This window comes from Cebus imitator, unplaced genomic scaffold (assembly GCF_001604975.1).
Source record: "Cebus imitator isolate Cc_AM_T3 unplaced genomic scaffold, Cebus_imitator-1.0 Scaffold79, whole genome shotgun sequence".
Lineage (NCBI taxonomy): Eukaryota > Metazoa > Chordata > Mammalia > Primates > Cebidae > Cebus > Cebus imitator.
The window spans coordinates 445,061-470,885 of NW_016107394.1; the positions used below are offsets into that span (position 1 = coordinate 445,061).

The following is a 25,825-nucleotide window of genomic DNA, read 5'->3' on the forward strand; positions in this document are numbered from 1 at the left end:
TAACACCAATAACCATGAAGAGTATATTGGCAACTGTGGGAATTTACTCAGGGTGGTGGCAAAAATATTAAGGGAAAAATAGTAGAGAAAGTTATAGAATATAGTCAAACTCTTTTGGAAAGTCTAAGGGTTTTTTCTATAGTTCTTGACCAAAGGCAGCTAGAATCTCTTTGCAGGAGCCAGGGATATTAGGGTGCAAATACAACAGAATGTGAGTAGTTTGCCTAGCTAGCTTGTTTACTCATGTGGTATTAAAACTAATCTTTGAGCCAGGTGGCCCTCTCAGGGGCAGGTTGATGAGGGAGATTACCCACTAATGGTGTTTGCTTTGGACATTGGAACTTGGCCTTTAATCTTTCTCTACAAGTGTGTTGACTTAGAGCCTGCGTTATCAAATCTATACTAAATAAATGAGAAGAGGGCAAACTAGTCAGGGTCGTGTAGCTGCAATCTCTCTCTGTGAGTGGCTCATGACCCCTTAGCCCACTCGTTCACTGGCAATTTATGTTTGAGTGCATTTATTCATCCATAATGCAGCTGGGGTCTGTGGGACAGACATAGGTAGGCAACTACAATCCCAATATAAGGACTGTTCATAAACACAGATGTGCAAATATAAACTTGTGGATATGTGTGTGTGTGTATCTTGGTTGTGATCTTAAATTGTTTTGTTTTTGATATGATCCTTTCCCTCTTTGGTGCTCAATTTCTTAATCCTTCCCCCTTTTGGCACTTGTGTGGTGTGGGATGGAGGAGGAAAGATACACTTTAAGGAATTTAAAGCTCTGATCTTCTGTATTCCTAAGAGTCTGTGAGTACTAAAAGGATCTGAGCTGGCAGCAAGCAAGGGAGGAAGAAGTCACGTTGGCTCCCAAGGAACTTTAAAAAGACCTACTATGGTAGGAAGATTAATAGCCCACAAAGATTTCTTCATCTGAATCCTTGAAAACTATCAGCATCTTACTTTGCATGTCAAAAGGGGATTTTCAAATGTAGTTAAAGTTAAGAACCTCGAGATTTAGAGTTTCTTCTGCATTGTCCAGGCAGGTCCAATCAAATCATAGGGCTGCTTAGAAATGAATAACCTTTGTCAGCTGCAGAGAACCAGAAAGATGGCAGCATGAGCAGGACTGAACATGAATTACTGACATTGAAGATGAAGGAAGGTACCCAGGAGGCAGGGAATATGAGTGGCCTTTAGAAGATGGAAAAGGTAAGTTAACAGAATTGTCCCCTAAGTCTCCAGAAAATATTGCATTAAAAATGTTTTAAATCTTGGTTTTAGCCCAGTGAGACCATTTTGGACTTCAGATCTAAAGAACTGTTAAAAATAAATTTATATTATTTAAAGCTACTAAGTTTGTAGTAACTTCTCATGGCAGCAATACAAAAAGGATACCCTGGAGCCAGAGAAGAGATGCTTTAGTCCCTTTTCAGAAATATCCAAAGCCTTCCCATTGTCATTTTCATTTATTGAGGCCCTTTTCCTTCAGTACGTTCTTCCTTGCAGTTAGATTTCTCTGTCCTAAGGTGTATCTAGAAAGGAATTTTGAGATTCATTGTTCTCTTCATTAGGAAGCAGAATGATCTCTAATACTTATAAAGAGTTTTACAGCTAATATATGGCTCAGCCAGATTAAATCTATCCATGGAGAATCTCCCAAAAGACAAGTTCAAATGTTGTTCAGTATACTGAAGTCAATGCCCTGGGTGTTAAAACTCATCTAGACTTGTTTTCCTGTTTCTCCGTAAAGAAGATTCATTCTCCTTCTTCCATGTTCCCATATGACTGTTCTAATAAATGTCATCTTCAGTTAGCAGCAATTACATTTCTCACTGTAACTCCAAGTAAGGCCTAGTTAAGTCTATGGGGAATCACAGACATTAATGTCTACTGCTTGCAATGAAGAAGATTAAAGATCAAGATTAAAATATTGATGCCACACAATCAATTATCTTCCATTTTAATAGTTTGGTGTTGTCTTAAGCAGATATATCCAAATGTGCAGTTGAGCTAATCCCCTTTCCAGGCCAGTCTAGCCACAGCTGACAGAGGTTCAGGATTAAAAGAAAGAGTAGTGTTATAGTGGCTCTAAACTTTGCATTTATCATAACCCTTTTGAGAATCCCACAAAGAGTCTCCCAGTTAAGAATGCACACACACACATACACACACACCAACACACCATACACACTTACACAAGCAAAGTTCTGCATAAAAATTAAATGAATTCAGATATTTTTGAAAACCATCTATGGACCCAGGTTAAGAACTCTTTGTTTAAGGTATTCTTTTTAAAAAATGAAATAGTAGCCTTGGTCATAGAAAGGAACAAATCCACCAGACAAAATCCAGAGCTACACACAAAAGACAGAGAGCTCTGGATTCTTGGGAATGAATGAGACAGAAAAAATTACTCCAAATTTCTCAGTCAGTAGTTTAGTGCAGTATTTTGTTTTCCAATATGGTAGTCCCCAGAAATATGCATCCATTTTAATTTAAATTTATTAAATTAAATTAAAATTTTACCTTACTTGTACTAGCCATATTTTAAATGTTCAATGGTCACATGTGACTAGTGGCTACTGAATTGGATAAAATGGTTGTACAATATTTTTTTAAAATTTTCTATGCAATATTTATTTTCATTGGCAGTTCCCAATGACCATGAAAGACTCATGAGCCAAACACCAATTGTTTTACTTTTAATTTAAAAATATATTGTCATCTGGGTCTTTGATGACAATGTGGCTTTGTCCATCTGTTTTAAAGCACATGATTTTCTGCAGGCATGAATGGTGAATAAACTAAACAGAACAAACGGGGAGTTAATGGGAATGACAGTACAGCAGGTGCATTCATGATTTGGTATCATTTCACTTTTCATTCAAGAAAATTGTCAATCATCCTAGGAATAAAAAATAAAATGTTATGTGCAGTATAACCTCTTTAAATTGGCAATTTTTAGCTGTTTTATAATTCATTCTTAAGCAAACCTCAACCACTTGCTACCTGCTGTATTCATCTTCCTATTCCCTGCGTAGAGCATGTGAAACTATGATTGTTATTTTACTACTTTAATAATAAACAATCTAATATTTATTGAGTGCTTGTTCGTGTTCCAGGCCCTGTTCTTAGCCCTTTGCATGTCCTATCTCATTTAAAGATACAAAACGTATTATTACTGTTATTGTATGCACTAGAAAAACAAGGGTCAGAGAAGTTGATTCACTTGCATCAGGTCTCAAAACTAAAGCTTTAATATAAGCTCTCTGATTATTGTGCTTTGAAGTTCTATTTGGTTCTAAAGGAGAAGATCAACATTTAGTGAAAATTTCTGCCGTTAAATTCAAATTGGAGATAACATAATGAACTGTGCTCAACATACAATCTCCTTTACCTTTACCACTCAGTGCTGACCTTTACATTTTTCTTTTTTTTAAATGAATTCTACTCTGGAGTAGCCAGAAAGGCATTCAGCCCTGCTAACACCCAGGAGACTCTACATTTTTCTATGAATTGTCCATACTGCAATCTCTGCCATTCTGTGACAAGATCCTCACAGAAAGCACTTCTCAGGCCTCAGATTTTTCCCCAACTTACCCAAAGCCTGGTCTAGAAGAGTCCTTTCTGATGTGTCAACCACAGCAGCACAGAGATTTAAAACCAACAGCAGCCTTCCCCAGAATTTCCTCTGAAATGATTCTATGGAGACATGAACATATGACTTTCTGGAGTTGGCCCCAGGGCCAAAGGCTAGTCAGAACCAGGCTTCTGAGCGTGCTACACTGCTTTGTCTTGTTCCCAGAGGACCTGGTTTTGCCTAATACAGATCTATGGTAGCAACCCATCCAAACTCAGAATTATTCTCAGTCCTATATCAATGTGCATCAATAAGTACATCAAAATACAATTATGCCCTAGTGCTTAATTTTTATAATTCTCTGTCTAAAAAAAAAGGTGAAAGAAAAAATTACCCTTGTTTCACATGTCATTGTGTTATTGTCTCATTCTCTTTTCTGTTTCATAGCAAAGCCTCTCAACATTGTGGTCTATATTCCCTGTCAATAACTTCCCATTCTCTCCTCAGTTCACTTCAGTAAATGTTGTTTTCCACACCACTGAAACAGTATGTGCAGATGTGACCAATAACCTGCTTATTGCTAAACCCAGCAAAAATGCTTTGTCTTACTCCCCTGTTTGTCCTTCAGGTTTCAATACAGTAAAATATTGCTGCAATGTTGAATTATTTTCCTTTGTTGGTTTCTATGAAATCATGTTTGCCTGATGTTTCCTTCTACTTTCATTTACACTCTTTATTATTCTTTGATTATACATCTTCTTCCTAGAGCACTAAATGTCGGTGTATCTTTTTTTAATTTGTTTTTGAGACGAAGTTTCACTCTTGACGCCCAGGCTAGAGTGCAATGGCGTGATCTCAGCTCACTGCAACCTGCGCCTCCTGAGTTCCAGCAATTCTCCTGACTCAGCCTCCCGAATAGCTGGGATTACAGGTGCCTGTCACCACACCTGGCTAACTTTTGTATTTTTAGTAGAGACAGGGTTTCATGATGTTGGCCAGGCTGGGCTCGATCACCTGAAGTGATCCACCTGCCTTGACCTCTCAAAGTGCTGGGATTACAGCGTGAGCCACAGTGCCTGGCTCTGGTGTATCTTTTATTTGATGTTTTTTTCTTTAATTCCACTCTCTTACTTAGTGGTATCATCAAATATCATTGCTTTAAATATCATCTACATACTGATTAACTACAAGTGTATATCTTTAGGCTACAATACTGCCTTTATTCTCCAGATCAGATTCCTACTTGATAACTCCACTGTAATACAAATAGGAAACTGAAATTTAACATGGAAAATACTGTAAAATGAAAACAAAAAAACAAAACGTTTTCTTGCCATCTGCTTAAGTTTAATTTTGGCAAATCACTAACCACACCACAATTCAGCCAGTTGCCCAAACTAAAATTCAGGTCTTTCCTCCCTCTCTTCTTCATATCTAATCCATTACCATGGAACCATTCAGTGATTGTGTCATTTTGATTTCTCTATTAACACATTATTAGCTATATTTTGGAATATACATCTAAGTAATTATTCTAAGAATTACAAAATTCATCTTCACTTTATCACTCTCTACTTCACACTAATATTGTCTTAATCACAGTAAAGTTTTTCAACTTTTCCATACTGTAGCTCCATTTTCTTTTATCCTTTATGAAATTATTTTCATATATATTCTCTCCAGATGATATAGATCATATAATTCAGTGTCATTATTTACTTAAACAACTTGCTTTTAAAAACATATTTTAAAGATAATACATTATTTACATAAGCAGTCTTTTCTATTACTCAATATTTATTATTTTCAGTGTTACTTCTTTTTTGGATTCAAGTTAATGTCTGATGTCATTTCTACTCACCATGATGACATCCTTTAACATTTCTTGATTTCTTGTAGGGTAGATTTTCTAGCAATAAAGTCTTTAGGCTTTTATGTATTCTAATTTAGTTTTCTTGAACTTACTTAACCTGTAGACTAATGTTTTTGTTAATCAATCTAGAACAGTTTTCATGTTATATTTGCAAGCATTGATTATGCCACTTTCATTTTTTCTCCAAGAACCTGAATTCCACAAATTTGGTGTGCTGATATCGCCCCACAAATTTCTGAAACTCTGTTTATTTGTCTTAAATATTTTCTTCATATTACTTGGATTTGGTGTTTTTCACTTACTTATCTTCATGTTTATAGATTCTTATTTCTACCATCTTAAATCAGCTATTGGATCTATCTGGTAATTAAAAAAATTTTTTTTAGTTCATTTTAATTTTCAACTCAAATTACTATTAAGTTTTTAATGCATTCTTCTCTCTATGGATATTATGTATTTGTTCAAAAACTATTATCACATTTATTTTAATTATTTTAATATATATATTTTTATTTATTAGGGAATTTATTTATTTTTATTTTTGAAGAGTAGTTTCACTGAATATAGAATTTTTGAGGGTTTTTGTTTCTTTCAGAAATTTGTAAATGCCAATCCAATGCCGGTTCGCTGCACAGATCACCCCATCACCCAGGTATTAAGCCCAGCATCCATTAGCTATTCTTTCTGATGATCTGCCTCCTCCCACCCCTCACCCTCCAACATAACCCAGTGTGTATTGTTTCCCCCCTATATATCCATGTGTTCTCATCATTCAGTTCCCACTTACGAATAAAAATAAGTGGTATTTGTTTTTTCTGTTTCTGGGTGAGTTTGCCAAGGATACTGGCCTCCACCTCCATCCGTGTCCTCGGAAAGGACAGGATTTCAATGTTTTTTTTTTTTTTATGGCTGCATAGTATTGCATGATGTATATGTACATTTTCTTTATCCGTTCTATCAATGATAGGTATTTAGGTTGACTTCATGTCTTTGCTACTATGACTAGTGCTACAGTGAACGTACGTGTGCATGTACCTTTAAAATAGAACAACTTTTGTTCCTTTAGGTATATACCCAGTAATGGGATTTCTGGTCAAACGGTATTTCTGCCTCTAGGTCTCTGAGGAAATGCCATACCTTCTTCCACAATGGTTTAACAAATTTACACTCCCACTAACAGTGTAAAAGTGTTCCTTTTTTTTCATAACCTCACTAGCATCTGGCATGTGTTGTTTTTTGACTTTTTAGTAATAGCCATCCTGACTGGTGTAAGACAGCATCTCAGCCAGGCATGGTAGCTCATGCCTGTAATCCCAGCACTTTGAGAGGTCAAGGTGGACAGACCACAAAGTCAAGAGTCCGAGATCAGCTTGGCCAACATAGTGAACCTCATCTCTACTAAAAATACAAAATTTAGCCAGCCATGAAGGCACGTGCCTATAATCCCAGATACTCAGGAGGCTAAAGCAGGAGAATCACTTGAACCCAGGAGGTGGAGATTACAGTAAGCCGAGATCACATCACTGTACTCCAGACTCCTTAAGTCAGAAACACTTGTACTGATTGAGTTGTGTGTGTAGCATATATTTAATGTTCAACCACTTTTCAAGTCTCTCTTTGCTTTCCCAAGCCAGCAAGCTCTCTTGAGCTTCCTTCATATGTTTGAATACTTTCTTGTAAGGTCAGGGATGCATGGATAGCCCTTCCACAACTATAATTTCAAAGATCTCCCTGTAAAATATCCTGATGACTCCTGCTTGCAAGCTCAGGCTACTAAAACGGTGGATGGTGCTTGTGCATTTCCTACTGAGGTTTTCCAGTGCTAGTTGATCAAGTTTTTCTTTTTTTTTCTTTCCACCTGAAGTTGAGTCTTCACTCCCTGGCAGCACAACTGGTGGTTTGTCAAGTCCAGCAGTACAACTACCGGTTTACCAATCTCAGCCTGCTAAAACTACTGCTATTACTGCGACTACTCAAAGAAGAAGAAGAAGAGGAAGAAGAAAGAAGAAGAAGAAGAAGAAGGAGAAGAAGAAGAAGGAGGAAGAAGAAGAAGAAGAAGAAGAAGAAGAAGAAGAAGAAGAAGAAGAAGAAGAAGGAGGATGAGGAGGAGGAGGAGGAGGAGGAGGAGGAGGAGGAGGAGGAGAGGAGTAGGAGAAGGGGAAAAAGAAGCGGAAGGGGAAGGGGAGGGGGAGGGGGAAGCGGAGGAAGAGGAAGAGGAAGAGAAAGAAGGAGAAGGAGAAGAATAATAATTTGGTAATGGGGGGAGAGTGGTATTCTTGCCTGAAGTTGTAAAGGTTTTCAAGAATGAATGTTTCTGAACATGTTGCCTGTTTTGGTCCATTTTCACAGTGTTAATTTTTTAAATAATTTTTTTCAGGTACAGCTCTTCTTTTTTGAGCAAAGAGGATTCATTAGTTCTACTTCAGAGGAAATTTCTTTTTTCTTAATAATTCTTTTTTATGCTTTTGAGTGTTTTACATTAAAAAATAAGCAGAAAAATTAGACAAATATTGGCAGTACACCTTTTTTCTTAATAAACAGAAAACCAGATCTCTGATGTTAGCAGAAATAATCAAGCAGAGGAATAATAAAACTGCATGTTTTTTTTTTTTTTTAAAAAAAAGGCCAAATCAGCCCAGGTGCCCATCAACAGTAAATTAGATAAAGAAAAAGGCAGATAGACATGATGGAACACTACACAGTCATAAAAAAGAATAAAGTCATGTTCTTTGCAGCAAAATGAATGCCGCTCGAGGCTATTATACTAAGGGAACTAATGCAGAAGCAGAAAATCCAGTACCACATGTTCTCATTTATAAGTGAGAGCTAAACTTTGGCTTAACATGATCAAAAAGAAGAGAACAATAGACACTGGAGACCAGTAGTCAGGAGAGAAGGAGGGTGTAACTATGAAAAACTACCTATTGCATACTATGCTTACTACCTGGGTGACATATTTATTTGTACTCCAAATCTCAGCATCATGCGGTATACTCTTATGACAAATCTGCACATCTACCCCTGATTCTGAAACAAAAGTTTGGGGAAAAAAAGAACAAGTTATAAAAAGAATTTCTGAAGTTACATTCACAGGTAGATAATAGGGGACAGGATCTAGTTCAAACACTGAAAAACTGGTTGCAGAAAGGTGCATAAATATTTGACTAAGGGAGTAGAAAAAAGTCATAAAGTGTGATAATATGGAAGCAATGAAAGAACATGTGAGGCCTTTGGCAAGGAATTTATAATTTTATTAATAAATAAATTTAAAATGAGAATAGTTAACATGGTTATATGACTTCCACTAGGCCAATTTGGTTGTATAAATGCTGATGGGAAGGAGGGGAATAGCTGTACTTCACCAGTAGAATTCATTTAATAATAGGTAACAAGGAATGCTGGATGAATGAGTGGTTAAATAACTTTCCCTAAGACCAAAGAGCTCAAAAAATTAAAACTGTGAATTAAAACAAGGTATATAAGACTCATAAACTCTATGCTTTTTACCATATTTAGCCATTTTAGATATGGACAGGAAGACCTTTGATGGATTAATCTCCAGATAATAGGAAATTACTACAATAATTTCCCAGTAAGAGTCTTTCTGAAGTTTATTCTAGAGGTGGCATCAGTTTCTGTAGACATGGAGGAGTCAAGGCCTGATGTCTTCAGGGGAGTTCAAGCCACCAGTTAAACACTCAGGGGGTTGCATCAAGCATTTTGTGTGTTTTTAGTTCTATCTCAAACAGTATTTCAGAGAGAAATATTCACAATTTTTTAAATTAAAAATGTATTGACACACATTATAAAGCCCTAACCCTTAATGTTTATAGCATGCATTAACTCTTTTAGGTTGTAATACACTGTGGGAAAGAAATGGGTTTAAAAATTAAAAATAAATGAATAACTTTTGGCCACACAGTCTTGGCCATGACTGAACTAAAGCATCACCACAAGAATTGTTTATATCTGACTTTTGTTTTTGTTGTGATTACGTAAATATGCTTGTGACAGAAAATAACTGAGATAAAAAGGGCATAAAGATGGATAGAAAGTGCCTGTGAACAATTTAACCCTGACCACACAAAGGCACAGGCTTGAAAAACCAGCTGTTCCTGTAATTTTAAGAATTACCTCATTAATGCAAAACATCCTTACAGAAAATACATTAAATCAAATGCAAGAAATTATACATGATGTATTGAAATAACAATTCAAAACAACCAAAGAAGTTCAGCAAATTCAAAGAACACTTTTTTCTATGTTCCTGATGCGCAGAATTGAGACAATCATTCTATCCATTCCAAACGATGGCAGACTCCAGCTCTATTTCATGGCAAATTGCAACATTATGTCATCATTGAGACTGAGACTGGCTTTGGAGTCAGAAGACCTGAACTGAAATTGGGCTAGAGTTGTAAATATTACTTAGCAATTAAATGTGATTCAAATCAATGTGTGTTTGTGCATGCATACACATGCATTTGTGTGCATGTATGTGAGTTCACACCTGCCTAAGACTATGCACATAAAGTTAAAATGAAGACAAATTTTGCACAGATGTGGACTGAATAGAAGACAGTCTGACAGATAAAGGAAAGGTTTAGAGTTCTTAGGGAAATTAGGACGGAATAGCTCAAGTGGCACTACATAACACCCTTCATGGGAGTTCTTCAGAGGAGTTGTGAAATCCTTGGAGAATCATGATGACTCCAGACCCCACCAGAGGTTTGGGCAGCCTTTATAAGGGCTCTGAATGCTAGTCTCAGGAAAGGAAAGAAGAAATTAATTCTGAACCATAGCACAAGGTTGATAAATATAATAAATTAATCTTAAAAGATTTTTTTCCATGTCCTCTACTTCACAAGCTCTGTGTAAGATTATTTAGGTCATTTTTTCATTAAATCCTCACAGAAATTCTAGAGAGGAACATGATAAGGACAGCTGAGAATAGTGTATAGAATGTCATGTGTTGGTAGAAAGCAAAGATGGATAGAAAAAGTAAAATGCAGGTGTTATTAGGAGTAAAAGAAGACATAGATATGGGAAGGGTATAGTGCATGGCTAAGCATAAAATAAAGATGGAATGGAAGAATGCAAAAGAATTTCATTGAGAGATAGAGAAAGAAGGGGTCTAGAAATTAAAGAAGATTGAAAGAAGGAAGATGAAGAATGGAGATAAGAATGAAAAATCAAAAAGAAGATGAGGGTAAAACACTGATTCTGGTAAGGAAAATCAGAGCCAAAAGCAGTAACACAGAAGAGGTAAACGAAAATCAACTATTCACATGGAAGAACAGGGCTACGGCAGGCCCTCAGGACTTAAAGAATGTTAAAAATTTTCAGGTAGGTCCCAAAAAACCTCTAGTAGGGGTGAACCAGCTGGTCATTACCACCTGAAAGCCACAAGAATTTCTGGGGATACGGAAGAGCAGGCCCAAGCAAGTGAAGGCTCTCACTTAACATTTAAAGTAAAACAAAACCCCTCCTCAGAGTGCAGACAGAAGGTTAAGCAGGAATCACAAAGTACTTTGCTTAGATCTGACCATTGTGATTTCCAGGAGAGAGGGGCCCAAATTCTATTAGAAAGACACAACACAACTGTGAATAGACTACACTACCTTTCAAAAATTCACCTGTATTTAAGAGACTTAAATCTGTAAAATAACTTAGCAGTAGTCACATTTTTCTAACAGAAAAACCTTCATCCTGGAGCAGAGAAATAGGAGGCAGAAAAGGTAGGGAAACTACTAGGTCTTGCGTGCCTGATCTCACCCCAACTTCAAAGTTCCCAGACCAGCTCTGGGGATGTTTTTTCTTTTCTAACAAGTACCTAGGTGAGAACAAAGACACCTTAACACCTCTCAAAGACTCCCGATTTAATGTTTTGTCTGTGGCCTCTTAGAAAAATAGATTTTTCTCTTTGTTGAAGTTTTTTAATTCATGTGCAGAAGATCAAAATGGAGTTTGAGGGATTATAAGATTTCTTCTGAAAGAAAATTGACATTCAATCATCCATATTCACCCATTCATTATTTTATGTCTTCATTGCACTAATATGGAAAAATTAATAAATACTTTGCATATGCTCAATAAGGTGATGAACCATAAAATAGACCTTTACATGAGGAAGCTTAAACCTCCAGTAGGAGAGATAGACATTAAACAAGTACATATGCAATGTTTAACTATACTCACTTATAAGACGGAAGAGCCCAAAAATGTGAAAACAGCATACAAGGAAACCTTAAGCTACCGTGGATATTTGGAATTGGCATACTTGGGAAGCACAGCTAGGCTTTGCTTAAGCAAAGATGAGCTTTACGAGGGGTGAAGTAAAACAGAAAAAACTGGAAAGACTGCATGTAGAAACCCTATATCAGCAAGTATCTCACTGGGATCCAGGAACTTAAAGACTACAAATTTGGCTGGATTAAAGGGACCAAAGGGGAGAGTAAATGGTGTGAGTTGGTAATAGAGAGGTAGGTAGGGGTTGAGTCCTGCTTTACATTGAAGGCTAAAATATGGATTTAGAGCTTTGTTCTAAGTACAATGGGAGCCCTTAAAGGAGTTTTGCTTGAGATGAATAAATGAGATTTATATTTGCTTTAAAAAAGTCTATCCTAACTGCCGAATGAAGAATGTATTAGAAGGAGGCACTCATGGATACAGAATGATCAGTAAGGGAGCTTGAAAGAACTGAGCTAAATACTATATGCTCTAGGAATAGAGTCCTGTAAGTGCCTATTCTCTTATACCTTCTGTGTGGTTACTTATGAGCCAATGACCTTTATTTTCTTCTAGCTACCTTAAAATGAGACTATGGAAAATTATAGATTATTGAAATTTCTGAAGATTAAATTTTAATATGAATAATTTCATCCAATAATGTATATATCTGCATATGTAATTCATTACAATTATCTTTACAATAGATATCCAGAATACATACTCTTTCTGTCTTTCTCTCTCTCTCTCCATACACACACACACACACACACATGCACATATCAGATTTGAAAAAGACAAAAATTGCAATTACTTTTGCACCAATCTAATAAATTTATGTGTGTATAGAGTATATTTCCTATCATATAGAAACATGTATGTGTACAGAAGTATATATAATATGTATATAATATATAGTATATAGAAGTATATTGAATTATATATTATATATACATATATCTATATATTATACATATATATATATATATGTGTGTATAAAACACCCTAATACACATGGATTTATGTGAATGTAGGTTATGATGACAGTGGGATTGTATGTAGTCATGAGTGTGCAGTGACGGTATTGTGAGTTAGTGGGGTTTTAAAAAATTATTTAGCAATATGCTCTATGTTATGAAGACCTTGGTAATGTCTACTTCTTTTCTGCTAAACCTTAAGAGCTATACAAGGAGGAGATATCAAAATTCTTTATTATCTAAACAGTGGATGTTTAATCTTGTTTTCATTTTTCAAATAAAGAAATGTATTTCAAGAGAAAAAAGTCATCACAAGTAACTGTGTAGGGAGGAAAAAGACAAAGTGTTACAATTATCATCTAAATGTTGTTTTTTAACTTTATTCTTTCCCCTGGTGTTCCACCTGTGCATTCATAAAGCCATTGTACTGTCTATATGAGAATATATATTCATTTTAGGAGCTGTGAGCCAAGTGGAAGAGTCCAGCCCCACCGGATGGTGAGAACAACAACATGATCAACTTGAATGCATCACATGCCCACCGCCATAGCTTCATTCTGACAGGTATCCCAGGAATGCCAGACAAGAACCCATGGTTGGCCTTTCCCCTGGGATTTCTCTACACACTCACACTCCTGGGAAATGGTACCATCCTAGCTGTCATCAAGGTGGAGCCGAGTCTGCATGAGCCCATGTATTACTTCCTCTCTATCTTGGCTCTCAGTGACATTAGTCTCTCCCTGTCCACCTTGCCCTCCATGCTCAGCATCTTCTGGTTTAATGTCCCTGAGATTGTTTTTGATTCATGCGTCACACAGATGTTCTTCATCCATATATTTGGAATAGTAGAATCAGGAGTCCTAGTGTCCATGGCCTTTGACAGAATTGTGGCCATCCGAAACCCATTACACTATGTTTCCATCCTCACTCATGGTGTTATTGGAAAGATTGGAATAGCTATCTTCACCCGGGCAGTCTCTGTGGTTTTCCCTGTGCCCTTCCTTATAAAGCGCCTACCCTTCTGCCATTCCAATATCTTGTCTCATTCATATTGTCTTCACCAAGACATGATGCAGCTAGCCTGTGCCAGCACCCGCATCAACAGCCTCTACGGCCTCATCGTCGTCATCTTCACACTGGGGCTTGATGCCCTCCTCATTCTAATGTCTTATGTATTCATCCTGAAAACTGTGCTGGGCATTGCCTCCAGTGGTGAAAGGCTCAAAACCCTCAGCACCTGCCTGTCTCACATGTCCGCTGTGCTCCTCTTCTATGTTCCTTTTATTGGTGCCTCCATGATCCACAGATTTGGGAAGCATTTACCACCAGTAGTGCACATGCTCATGGCCAATATATACCTGCTGCTCCCCCCTGTGCTAAACCCCATTGTCTACAGTGTGAAGACCAAGCAGATTCGGAGAAGGATCATCCAAGTGTTCCAGAGGAGAAAAAACAGGGCCTAGTAGAATGGAATCGTGTAAGAAGCAGAGTAAGTATCCACTGTAAGAATTAATTAATTTTCCACAGTTATGGCGCATCAAATTTTGCACATCTGGGGAAATGCAGAAATGGGTAAGGTTTGTGGGTGAAGATACATAACAGGTCATTATTGTTCTGTATATACTGTATTTTGGAATGTCTGCGTTTTGACATATGGTGTCACAAAATCTAATTTATTAAGTAGTTTCAAACTTTTCTTTGACACTGGAGATGAGCATCAGTGAGAACAAATTATCACATCTATCCAGATAACACTTATGTATGTTTATTCATAAAATATTTAGTTATATTTCACCCTTGGTTATCAATTTAATAATAATTACAGTAAGAAAGATTCAAGAAGTTCTATAGTGCTGCCAAAGGTTTTGGCATCTAATATTTTTTTTCTCAAAATAAAGTAAGGAAAAGTGTTATAGGATCAAAAATATATCTTTATGTTTAGGAATTTATTGGTAATGGATATCTGTGATGAAATAAAAGTAGGCATATCTGTGGTTCCCTGATGCATACTTTCTCCCTTTCTATGACATCGCTTCTGTACATATTTATCATAGTTCTAGTTTCTTGCCATGTACTTAGTAGATTAATAGGTATTCTGTGTTTACTCTTTGACTCAGTGTAAGTGACATTAATTTCATTGTATACTAGACGATGCAGTAAAATTTTGCTGAGTAAAGTTATTCCTGGGTTTTGTGTAAGGTAAGTGAAGATTCTCGGCACAGAGAAGTTAAAAAATTGAAGGTACACAATGTGGGTATATGTGCAATGTGACTGCGCAGTGAGTCTAATACATGCTTTAGGAATTGTGTTAATTATTATGCAACAAATTTGCTAGAGTAATTACTTATTCACTCAATAAATATTCATTGAATGCTGATGAAATGCTGGTCATGATGCTAGACGTTGGAGATACAGGGAAAAATGCATCCGTTTTCTGGATGACTTTTCTGTAGAAAAATATGCACACAGGCAATTATAAGGCAATTATCTATTACATTATAATATCTCATTTAATTTGCTAATATGAAATAAAATATGCTAGTAGCTTCTATAGAGTATAATGGTAAATTTCCCCAACAACTTTGAGAAAAAGTGTTCATAAATATTTATACATGAGGGAAATGAGACTTAAAGTAACCGAGTAACTATTCAAGGTTATACAGTTTCCAAGTGACAGGCCTAGATTCAAAATATGTAATTGTATTGTTTGGCCCATGTGAATGGCATTTCTAATTTTTTACAAATCTCTCTCTCCTTACAAAATCATAAGGACCAAGTTCAATGTTTGCTCTGTGTCTTCCCCATGCCCCACATTGGTGCTCAATATATTCTTCCTGCTCAAAAAACAAAACAAAAAAAAAAACAGAAACTCCTACTTTTAAGTAGAATACTTTTGGCGTTTCAGACCCCTTTTCAATAGATCTATGCCCTTAAGTACCCCTGCCAAGGAGGAATTCATAAATATACAGACTTCCTTGTGTACACATAAACACTTTCTCAGGGACGTAGGCAGCCCTGGTCATTGATTGCTATTCTGAGAAGGGAGGAAATAGACAAACTTTCTGGAGTTAGGAAGGGGGGAAACTTTTCCAGTCACACACTAAAGAAAGGCCCGAGCTGTGACTCCTGGGAGATGCCAGGTCTCCGGCTACTGCAGTGCTTCTCTTCCTTTGCTATTCCTAAGGCAATCTCAGGCCTAATGTCCAGGACCTTGGGAAAAGGATAATACCTCAGTGCTCATTTCTTCTGTAGCTGTCACTAGAAGTATTGCCATTGTCAATGATCCCATAAACAACAATGCACTCTGGGCTCCTGTACTCGCCTATTCAGTGAGAACGAGAGCTCCCAGAGAAACAATACAGTGGCTTATTCACTTTTTAGAAAGCTATGTGAGGCCTCTTTAGAACACAGTATTCATCATTCACATATTTCTTCATGGAACAAATCAACTTGGCCTATTTAGCACTTACTCTATTCCAGGCTGGTAAGTGTTGGGCAACCAGTAGTAAGAATGATTTAATAGTCACCTTCAAAACAAATCACAATCAATTGTGAAAATTTTTTTGAAAACATGGCCGTTGACGGCTAGTAAAACAGAATACATATTGAAGAGTTCATTGAAGTTCATCAAGAAATGAATGAATGAATTTTCCCCATGCCTTGTGTTATTTAATAAAACTAGCTTCATAAAGTTCTGTTGGTAACTCAAGCCATCATCCCATTTGGTCCACAGTCTATGTTACCACATGCTAGACTTCTGTATTCCTTTCCTAGAACAACATTTACCCCTCCCTGAACAGACTTTCCGTTCCTAATGTCTTGTCCATGACTTCCTGTTGCAGAGACTATGCGCTATAATTGCTCTGTTTCTGGTGGCAAGAGACCTCCGGCCGTAAATCTGGCTTAAACATCCACTGATCCCTTTCTACTCAGTCAGGAAGCCAATTAACATGGGAGGATAGAGTGAGGATGCATCCTGTCTCTCTTCCCTCCCTATAGGCCTTGGTCCTCTTTTCAAGGCATGAGGTTTCAAATGGAGCTAGCACATTCAAGAAGCAGAAATTGGAACAAGTAAAATTTGCCTTTTATTCTCTCCCTAAGGCACAGTTTTCTACAACTTCAGGGACATCATTAAACTGAATGACAATGCAAATTTCTCCTCAGAGTTACGTAGTCCACAACCCTTTATTTATACATTTCTTTAAGACTTTCACCTGATTTTTTAGAGAGACTCAGTTCCCACCTAGGAGCTCTGTTTTCTGTTTATATATGTGTTTACTGTTTTCCCACCTTTTGAGTTGTTCTATTTTCTGGTTCAGGAAGAAACCCAAATTTGCTACTTAGATTCTTTGGTTTCTGTTTCCTCATCTACAAAGTGTATTTGGATGAGCTCATTTACACATTACACATGTCTTCATTGATGGCGACACTTAGGATAGACACATTGAGAACTGGAAACCACAGACCGAGAGTCCAGCCTCATCTGGGGTAGAGATGGAATAATGGGAAGGGCCATGCTTTACAAAATCAGGCAGCACATTGCCTGCGCCTTTCTTTCCTCCCCTCTGGCTTTCAAAGCTCTGGTCTCAGTAGACAGAGTAGGAAGAACCAGTGACTTCAGGGTTAGTAAGCCAAAACTAAACATTAAAATGTTTAATGTCAAGGTGGGACAACAGAACATCACACTCCTTCTGCCGTCAGCCTCATCATTTTCCTGGCGATATTTGGGCCATAGGTCTGCCCACACAGTGCAAATGCCAACAATAATGTAAACCAAAAAACTATCTGAGACAAGTCTTAATTTAGAAGTTTATTTTGCCAAGGTTAAGGACATGTTCATGACACACACTCAGGAGGTCTTATTGACCTGTGCCCAAGGTGATCAGGCCACAGCTTGGTTTTATACATTTTAGGGAGACATAAGACATCAATCAATACATGCAAGGTGTCACTACGTTGGTTGTTCAGTCTGGAAAGGCAGGACTACTGAGAGTGGGGGTTTCCAGGTCATAGGCAGATGCATAGATTTTCTGATTGGTGGTTGGTTGAGTTATTATCTAACAACCTGCAATCAATAGAATGTATTGTCTGGGTTGATATAAGGGGCTGTAGAGACCAAGCTTTTATCATGCAGATGAAGCCTCCAAGTAACTAGTTTCAGAGAGGGAGGATTGGAAATGTTTCATATCAGACTTAAAAGGTTTGTTCCATGAGTCTAAGGCTTGTGTTGATGTTAACAGTCATGAGGCATGTCTGACTTCCCCTTCTCATCATGGCCTGAAGGAGATTTACAGGCTAACTGTAGAATGACCTTAGTTGAGATAAGGGATCCATTCAGATGATTTGGAGACTTAGGATTTTATTTTTGGCTTAAAATACTTAATATGCAGAGTATTAAAAGTATGTATTTTAGTTCTTTAGTGATATGCCTGTCACCTCCATTGAATAGAAAGATATTGCTTCCCACATACCTACTGATACCTGTTCTGTGCTAGGATTTGCCGAGATCTGAGGTAAATAAAGCAACATTTTTCTTCATGGTGGATAAGACATAGAGGCACACACAGAGCCAGATCATTATGATACACAGGAGTCAGTGAGTATGATGAGGATAAATGGAACAGGCAATGCAGGAGGGAAGAGGTAGGTTCCAAGGAAGAGCTGTAAACTTTATCTCTATATCCCAAGCATTGCACTGGGTACATAGCCACTGGTCAAAAAATGCTTGTTGATTTCATTATGAAACATCAGCATCCTAATAGCACTGTGTTTGGCTCTGTGCAGAGAAGATGAAGCATCGTCCTTTGGGAAGCACTCTAGAACTGAACCCTGAGATCACAGTATGGCTCTGAGTAACATTTAGAAACCACGGTAAACTGACTTACTGGGATCCACCTCTGATATGTCCTGTCTGGCTTCTCTTAATCACTATGATCATAGATTTGTGTTATTTGAGGGAAGACTGTCACCGTGATGATTCTGCCCATTAACAAATGGAAAATAGAATCCCTCAATCAATGTGCTCACTTGAGAGCTTTTGTAAATGAGTATAGACACACTCAAGGTTAGTCACATACTTCATGTCATGGACACAGGAACTCTTCAAGTTGTAAGGAAGAGAATTGTCTATTTTTATTGATTCAGAATACCTAAGGTGGCTCACAATCATGATAGTGCAACCCATCTTAAATAATAGTTTTAATAAAACTAGATTCTATGCTTCTCAGTTTCTTTTGTTCCCTATTCTGTTTCCATTCTCCAGCAAAACACTGAATGCAGAGTAACACTTAATATGTTGCTTGAATAGAAATTTAAAATGTTACAAATAGATTAATTTTTATAAAAAGGGGTGAGTCAGAGACAATTTGCTATTTTATAACAAATCTATCTTATTTGACAATGTATTAGTCCATTCTCACACTGCTATAAAGACATACCTGAGACTGGTTATTTATTTTTAAAAGAGAGATTTAATTGCAGTCTGTAGAAGCATAGCAGCTTCTGCTTCCGAGGAGGCCTGGGGAAAATTACAATCATGGCAGAAGGTAAAGAGAAAGCAGCTACATTTTACGTGGCCAGGCAGGAAGAAGAGAGAGCAAGCGGGGAGGTGCTACACACTGTTAAATGACAGGACCTCATGAACTCATTGACTATTGCAACCAAGGGGATGGTTCTATATGATTCATGAGAAGCAGCCTCTGTGATCCAATCAGTTCCCAGCTGGCCCCGCCTCCAACACTGGGATTACAATTCAACAAGATTTGGGTGAAGGCAAAGATCCAAACCATATCACACAACCTCCCTCAAAATGTTAATTCAGTGCAGATAATGACAGGAGTCCTTAAGATTGAAAGATCTGGTACTATAGTAGTTTGGGGGGAATGAGGCATAAGTATATCTGCAAATGCCAAATTTAGACAGTATTGGAATTGTCCAGGCAATGCATCAGATCAGAAACATTCAAATTTATTCATTCATGTACCTTTCTCTTTTTTTCTTTCTTTTTTTTTTTTTAGGTGTGTGCTAGATTTTAGGATAAATGAGTGAGCAACAGCACTATTCTCTTATGAAGTTATATTCAAGTCATAGCCACAGATGATAAATAAGTAATAAAAATTTGAGATTGTGGTAAGTGATAAGTTGGAAACAAAATACGTGAATTGATATTAAAGTTGCATAGGTCAGGATCTGGTGAAGACAGGTGGGTGAGGAAACCTGTTGGAGAAGGTGGCATTAGTTGAGACCTAGAGGATAATGATGGGAGCTAGAATGCCCTCTAGAAGAACAACTGGGGAAACTGGAAAAAATAAGAGCAAAGACTTAATACAGACAAGCCACTGATGTGTTTGGAAGTATAAAAAGACTAGAAGGGCTGGAGCAAAGGAGAGAAATATTGCTATACTGGTAAAGGCATGTTGAAAACATTGAATATACTGCTCAGCAAAATCAGGAAATATACTACTAATATGCACAACAGCTTGAGTGACATTATACTGCATTAATGATGACAGACTCAAAATGATAAGTAATCTATTCTTCGATTGATGTACAGCTATAGGGCCATCAGAATTAATCTATAGTGAAAAAATCATGTGAAGGTTTCCTTGGTTGAGGTGGAGGGGGGCTGACAAACTACACTGGGGCAGGAGAAATCTTTATGAAATGATTGCAATGTTCTTCATGTTGACTGAGGAGCTGGTGACTGCACAGTTGTTAAAACTCATCAAAATGTGTATAGAAACATTTAAATTTTATTGTTACAAGTTACACAGTTAAGAAAGCTAATTTTAAAAATTTAAAAAGAAAGTCTCTCATTGATTAATTTGCAGATAGAGAAAAATTGGTCCCTTTAACTCTAAAATTGGGGAAGGATAAAAATGCTCCTCAGAGTATCCATTTTTGGTGGGGAGCAAGGTATCTTCAGACTTCAACATAATCTGTTAGTTCTGGAAGAGGCAAATATGCTCCTTAATCCACTCAAAGCACCTGAATCTAATGTTGCTTTTAGAAACATAAGACCCTGAATTCTACAACCTTCTTCATTGGCTTTCTAAGAAAGAGCAGTAAAATGTTGACAATTCAAGTCCAATTAATAGAAAGGACGCATGCTTTTAAAAATGGTTTAAAACGTTAATTTAAAAGAAATTACCATTAAAATACATTATTAAAGTGTTTAATAGCTTTCCTATCATCTTACGCCATACAATATAGTCTATTCAGAAGAGAAGATCTTCCTCATTCTTTCCAAAAACTTCTGCTGCATTCTGAAGTCCATTGTCCTTCAGAATGAGATGGGGAATAAGAAAATGTTGGGAAAGAGAGAACAATACTTCAGCTCACCTAAGCCCCATTGTGAGTTATGAATCTGAAGAAGCTATGATCCAGCAGAAATTTTACATCTGGATTCCTGAGCTTGGATGGATCTCATCTATGCCTCTGCGTCTCATCCTCTCAGATTGCCCATCTCACCTCACTAAGCTTTGGCACTGAATTAATCTTTTACCTGTGTTTCTGTTGTTATCTTCATGATTTTTCCCATACTAAAATTAAACATTCTCAATTGAGGATAATTTTTAAAAATACACTAAGGCACAAAAAGAAAATGAAAATACTACAAGTCTCACTACTTAGAATAGCTTTGACTATCATTTGGATGCCTTTCTTGAGTTTCTTTTTATGTATATGCATTCCATTTTAGAATTGGCATCAAGCCTTAAAGACAATTCTTCTTTTTTCTAAACTTAACATATCTTCATCACTTATTACATCTTTGGATACTTGTTGCAAATATCAGATATTAAAAGGCATCTAATACTCAATTGCACATTGATTCATCTGTTTTCTTACAGGACAATATTTGAATGGTTTTCTGTTGGGTTTTCACAAAAAATGATTTTGTGCATGACTTTATACGTGTTTTTGCTTCCAAAATTTTGATTCTCAGTGGGGAAATTACATATATGTGTGTGTATGCATATATATATATATATATATATATATATATATACATATATATATGGAGAGAGAGAGAGAGAGAGAGAGAGACAGAGAATACTTTCTATTTTATGTACATTTCTAAATTTCTTTTAAACAAAGTATACTAATTTGTACTCCTACCAGTAGTGTAAATATTATTTTTACCTGGATCATCTGTGAAAGGTGACATCCTTTTTAAAAATATTCACTGACTTTTCAAAGCTCTGGCCTCAGTAGACAGAGTAGGAAGAACCAGTGATTTCGGGGTTAATAAGTCAAAACCACACATTAAAATGTTTAACATCAAGGTGGGACAAGAGAACCTCATACTCCTTCACACTCCTGCTGCCTTCAGCCTCATCATTTTCCTGGGGATATTTGGGCCATAGGTCTACACACACGGCACAAATGCCAACAATAATGTAAACCAAAAAACTATCTGAGACAAGTCTTGATTAATTTAGAAGCAGGACTACTGAAAGTGGGGGTTTCCAGGTCATAGGCAGATGCATAGATTTTCTGATTGGCAATTGGTTGAGTTATTATCTAACAACCTGCAATCAATAGAATGTATTGTCTGGGTTGATATAAAGGGCTATAGAGAACAAAGTGGGAGGCATCACACTATCGGACGTCAAACTATACTACAAGGCTGCAGTAATCAAAACAGCATGATACTGGTACCAAAACAGAGATATAGACCAATGGAACAGAACAGAGGCCTTGGAGGCAACACCACACATCTACAACCATCTGATCTTTGACAAATCTGACAAAAACAAGCAATGGGGAAAGGAGTCCCTGTTTAATAAATGGTGTTGGGAAAACTGGCTAGTCATGTGCAGAAAGCAGAAACTGGACTCCTTTAAAATTAACTCCACATGGATTAAAGACTTATTCTTATTGTTTTCTTGTGATGATGAACTTAGGTCAACTAAGTTGTTATGGCATCTCTCAGAGATCACTTAGACTGGATATCCTGAAAATTGTTCCTTTTGTTTCTGAAGGTTTATCTGCCTCTTGGCCAATTGTTACAGAGCTGACTTAGTTATGATATGTAATGGCCTGAAAAATATTCATTTATGTCCCCTGATCAGTGGGGCAATTTAAGTGGTGGTCATGCTCAAAGTACTTTTCCAAAACATCCTTGGATAAACCTGTTTCTTATTTGTTTTGTTCTAACTCCATAGACGATGGGGTTGAGCATGGGAGGTACCAGTAGATAGAAATTAGAAAACAGAATGCTTACCACTCGGGGCACATGATGACCAAAGCGGTGAGTGAGGAAAGAAAAAAGGGCCAGGATATAAAAAGCCAAGATGATACAGATATGGGAGGCACATGTGCCAAAAGCTTTGAGGCTGGCTTCACCTGAGGGCAACTGAAGCACAGCTCTCAAAATCATTATGTACGATATACTGATGACAATCATATCAAAACCAACCACAGAGAAGGCCACAAAGAGCCCAAACCCACGATTTATGCTTGTATCAGCACACAACAACTTCAGCATAGCCATGTGCTCACAGTACAACTGGGGAATGACTTGGTGTTGGCAGAAGGGCATCCTAGACACCATGAGGCAGAAGGGGCTCACCCACAGCAGCCCTCTCAGCAACACAACAGCCCCCAGTCTGATCACAACTGATGGGGTCAGGATGCTAGAGTGTCGGAATGGGAAGCAGATAGCCACATAGCGGTCCAGGGCCATAGCCATGAGCACCCCAGACTCCACAGAAGAAAAGGCATGGATGAAGAACACCTGGATGAGGCAGGCATGGTATTCAATCTCATGAGCATGAAACCAGAATATGGCCAACATCTTAGGTTGGGTGGAGGAGGAGAGGACCAGGTCAGTGATGGTCAGCATGGCCAGAAAGAGGTACATGGGCTCATGCAGGGTGTGGTCAATTCGGATTACATGGAGGAGAGTTATATTTCCAACAATGGCCACAGCATACATGGCACAGAACGGAAAGGCAATCCAGAACTGGAAACACTCCAAGCCTGGGATTCCAAGCAGGATGAAGAATGCGGGATGAGAAGAGCTGTTCCCTGAAGCCAGCACCATGATCTGGTTAATATGTTCTCCGTTGGGAAACTGATCTACGCTCTGCAAATGGGAATCAAAACAAGGGTTATTAATCAAATGCCTCGGGATAGGACAATTGGGTAATAGGGCAATTGAGTTTAAAAATAAGGTGTGATAATTTCAACTGTTTTTTATAAATAAAATCTTGCAGCATAAAATGATACTATTCTTTTTTTATATTTATGTCATTCAAAATAGGGTAAAACAAAATGTGGTAGCCGCAAGTGTAGTTGTTTTTTAAGAATCAATGTTTTCTTGAAATTGAAATCTATTAAGAAAAAAAATCATGACAAATAATATCATAGTTATTCTTTCCTTTCTATTATTTAAAACTGACAGCTTATATTTTCAACTTTTCCTACAGGTCCTATTTATCCATCTGTTAAGCTGCTTAAATAACTTCTCAGGGTAGGAAGCCAGTATGGCTTCAATGCCCATGGAAATTTATGTATTGAGGTTGAGTTAGCTTTGGGAGTTACCATAGTAAGGTCCTGGGCTTGAAGATAACTGACTGATCAATTACATATCTGTAATTCAATGTTTTATCCTTAGTGTAGGTTCCCCTTAAATTATTGGTTAGCAAAGTTTTTTTTTGTAAAAAGTCAGATCATAAAAATTTGAGGAATATTGAGTTATACAGTCGTAGTCACAACATATCAATTTGGCTATGGTGGTGTAAAAGCATCCATAGTCAATATACAAATGAATGAGTATAGCTGAATTCCAACAAAAGTTTACTTACAAAAATAACCTCCAAACAGGATTTGGTCTACAGGCTATCGTTTCCCAACCTCCATCCTAGATGGTAAATTTTTCATGAACTGAGCCCTGAACCCTACACTACGCATAGCACTTTTGTGCTTGATACAGAGTGGAAAGTTTAATTTTTAAAATCCTTGGAAAAAGTAACAAAACAATATCATTATTCAACAGACTCATGATTGGATTAACAATATCCTAAATGTTCTGATAAAATCCAATTGACCCTATCTTGATGCCATGTCCAAGAAAAGTAACGTTCATTTCTCCTTCTAAAGGTTGGCCTGCCGCCAGTGGATACTGCTTGAATGCCACCCTCTGGTTTGCACTTGCTTTACCTGGGTTACTTCTACCCTCTGATTCTTATGGTAACCACTATTTACCTCAGAATCAATGGCACAAAGCTCACTTGGTTCCTACCCAGTACCTTTTCACTAATTAAACTTAGTGAAAAGGTTTTGATTGAAAGCCTTAGTTCTTACGTCTTTTGAAGGAGGAGGCAAGAAGACTATACTTTCCAATCCTCCTTAATAAATTGCCTTTGGGAACTTACAGATGTTTCATTCCCTAGGCCAAATGGTTACTTAAAAGGGCTTCATGATCCCAAAGAGGCCTTGCTTCTTTCTAATTTTCCCAAGACTTATAACAGTATGAGATAAATGGGGCTCAGACTTCCTAAGTTTTGCTCTAAACCTGAAGCTTGACCATCCAATTAAGATAATAGCTATAGGTTTGCTCAAAACAAATATTTCTATGTAAGGTATGGTGAAAATTGAAAACCGCAGGTTATATAGGGCCCAGGAAGTCTGTTCTATCCCTTCTGTCTAGTCTGGTCTTCCCAAACTTCTTTATATGTTCTGTTTGAGCCAGAGAATTTCCTTCTACCTGCCCTTTTCTCCCCATATGTCACCCTCTACTTGTGGGAACACAGTTCTGCAGGCTCAGGGGCAGTTGGAGAAACATGCTCAGACCATTCTCATTGTTGCACCAGGCAACATAAGAGGCGCTGGTTAAATGTACAATTTCTCAAAGTGTACAATTATCTGATCAATTGCAGAAGGAATGACTATGTTTCAAGACACAGCACTACAGGCTTTTAAATTGTATCTAACTCACACAAAACCTCTGTATTCTCACTTTACAATGAAAAAAATAGATTTCAGTTACACAATTTGCCCAAGGATATGCAATAACTTAAAAGTGTCTGGATGCACAACTACACATCCAATGCTCTTTGGTACCCACGCCTCCTGTGCTAGATAACAATTGATTGGGGCATACACCAGAGTTGGGGAAAGCAGAGTTTGCTGTCCTATCATGATGAAGAGACACCAAT

At 37.4% G+C, this 25,825-nt stretch overlaps 3 protein-coding genes across 3 annotated transcripts in view; 1 reads left to right on the forward strand and 2 right to left on the reverse strand.

The window, feature by feature from the left end:
* The window catches only part of LOC108307394 (olfactory receptor 51H1-like), a 4,493-nt gene extending 1,467 nt beyond the window's left edge, over positions 1-3,026 (reverse strand). The window contains exon 1 of the mRNA XM_017532791.2: positions 2,998-3,026. Within this exon, the coding sequence (XP_017388280.1) occupies positions 2,998-3,026 (29 nt within the window). The remainder of the gene's footprint in view (positions 1-2,997) is intronic.
* Positions 3,027-13,128: 10,102 nt separating this feature from the next.
* LOC108307453 (olfactory receptor 51H1-like) lies at positions 13,129-16,189 on the forward strand. Its single transcript, XM_017532817.1, has one exon. It carries the CDS (start codon positions 13,175-13,177, stop codon positions 14,123-14,125), a length of 951 nt encoding a protein of 316 aa, XP_017388306.1. The 5' UTR covers positions 13,129-13,174; the 3' UTR covers positions 14,126-16,189.
* Positions 16,190-22,558: 6,369 nt separating this feature from the next.
* Positions 22,559-23,872, reverse strand: LOC108307454 (olfactory receptor 52R1-like). Its single transcript, XM_017532818.2, has one exon. It carries the CDS (start codon positions 23,707-23,709, stop codon positions 22,762-22,764), a length of 948 nt encoding a protein of 315 aa, XP_017388307.1. The 5' UTR covers positions 23,710-23,872; the 3' UTR covers positions 22,559-22,761.
* Positions 23,873-25,825: the final 1,953 nt, after the last annotated feature.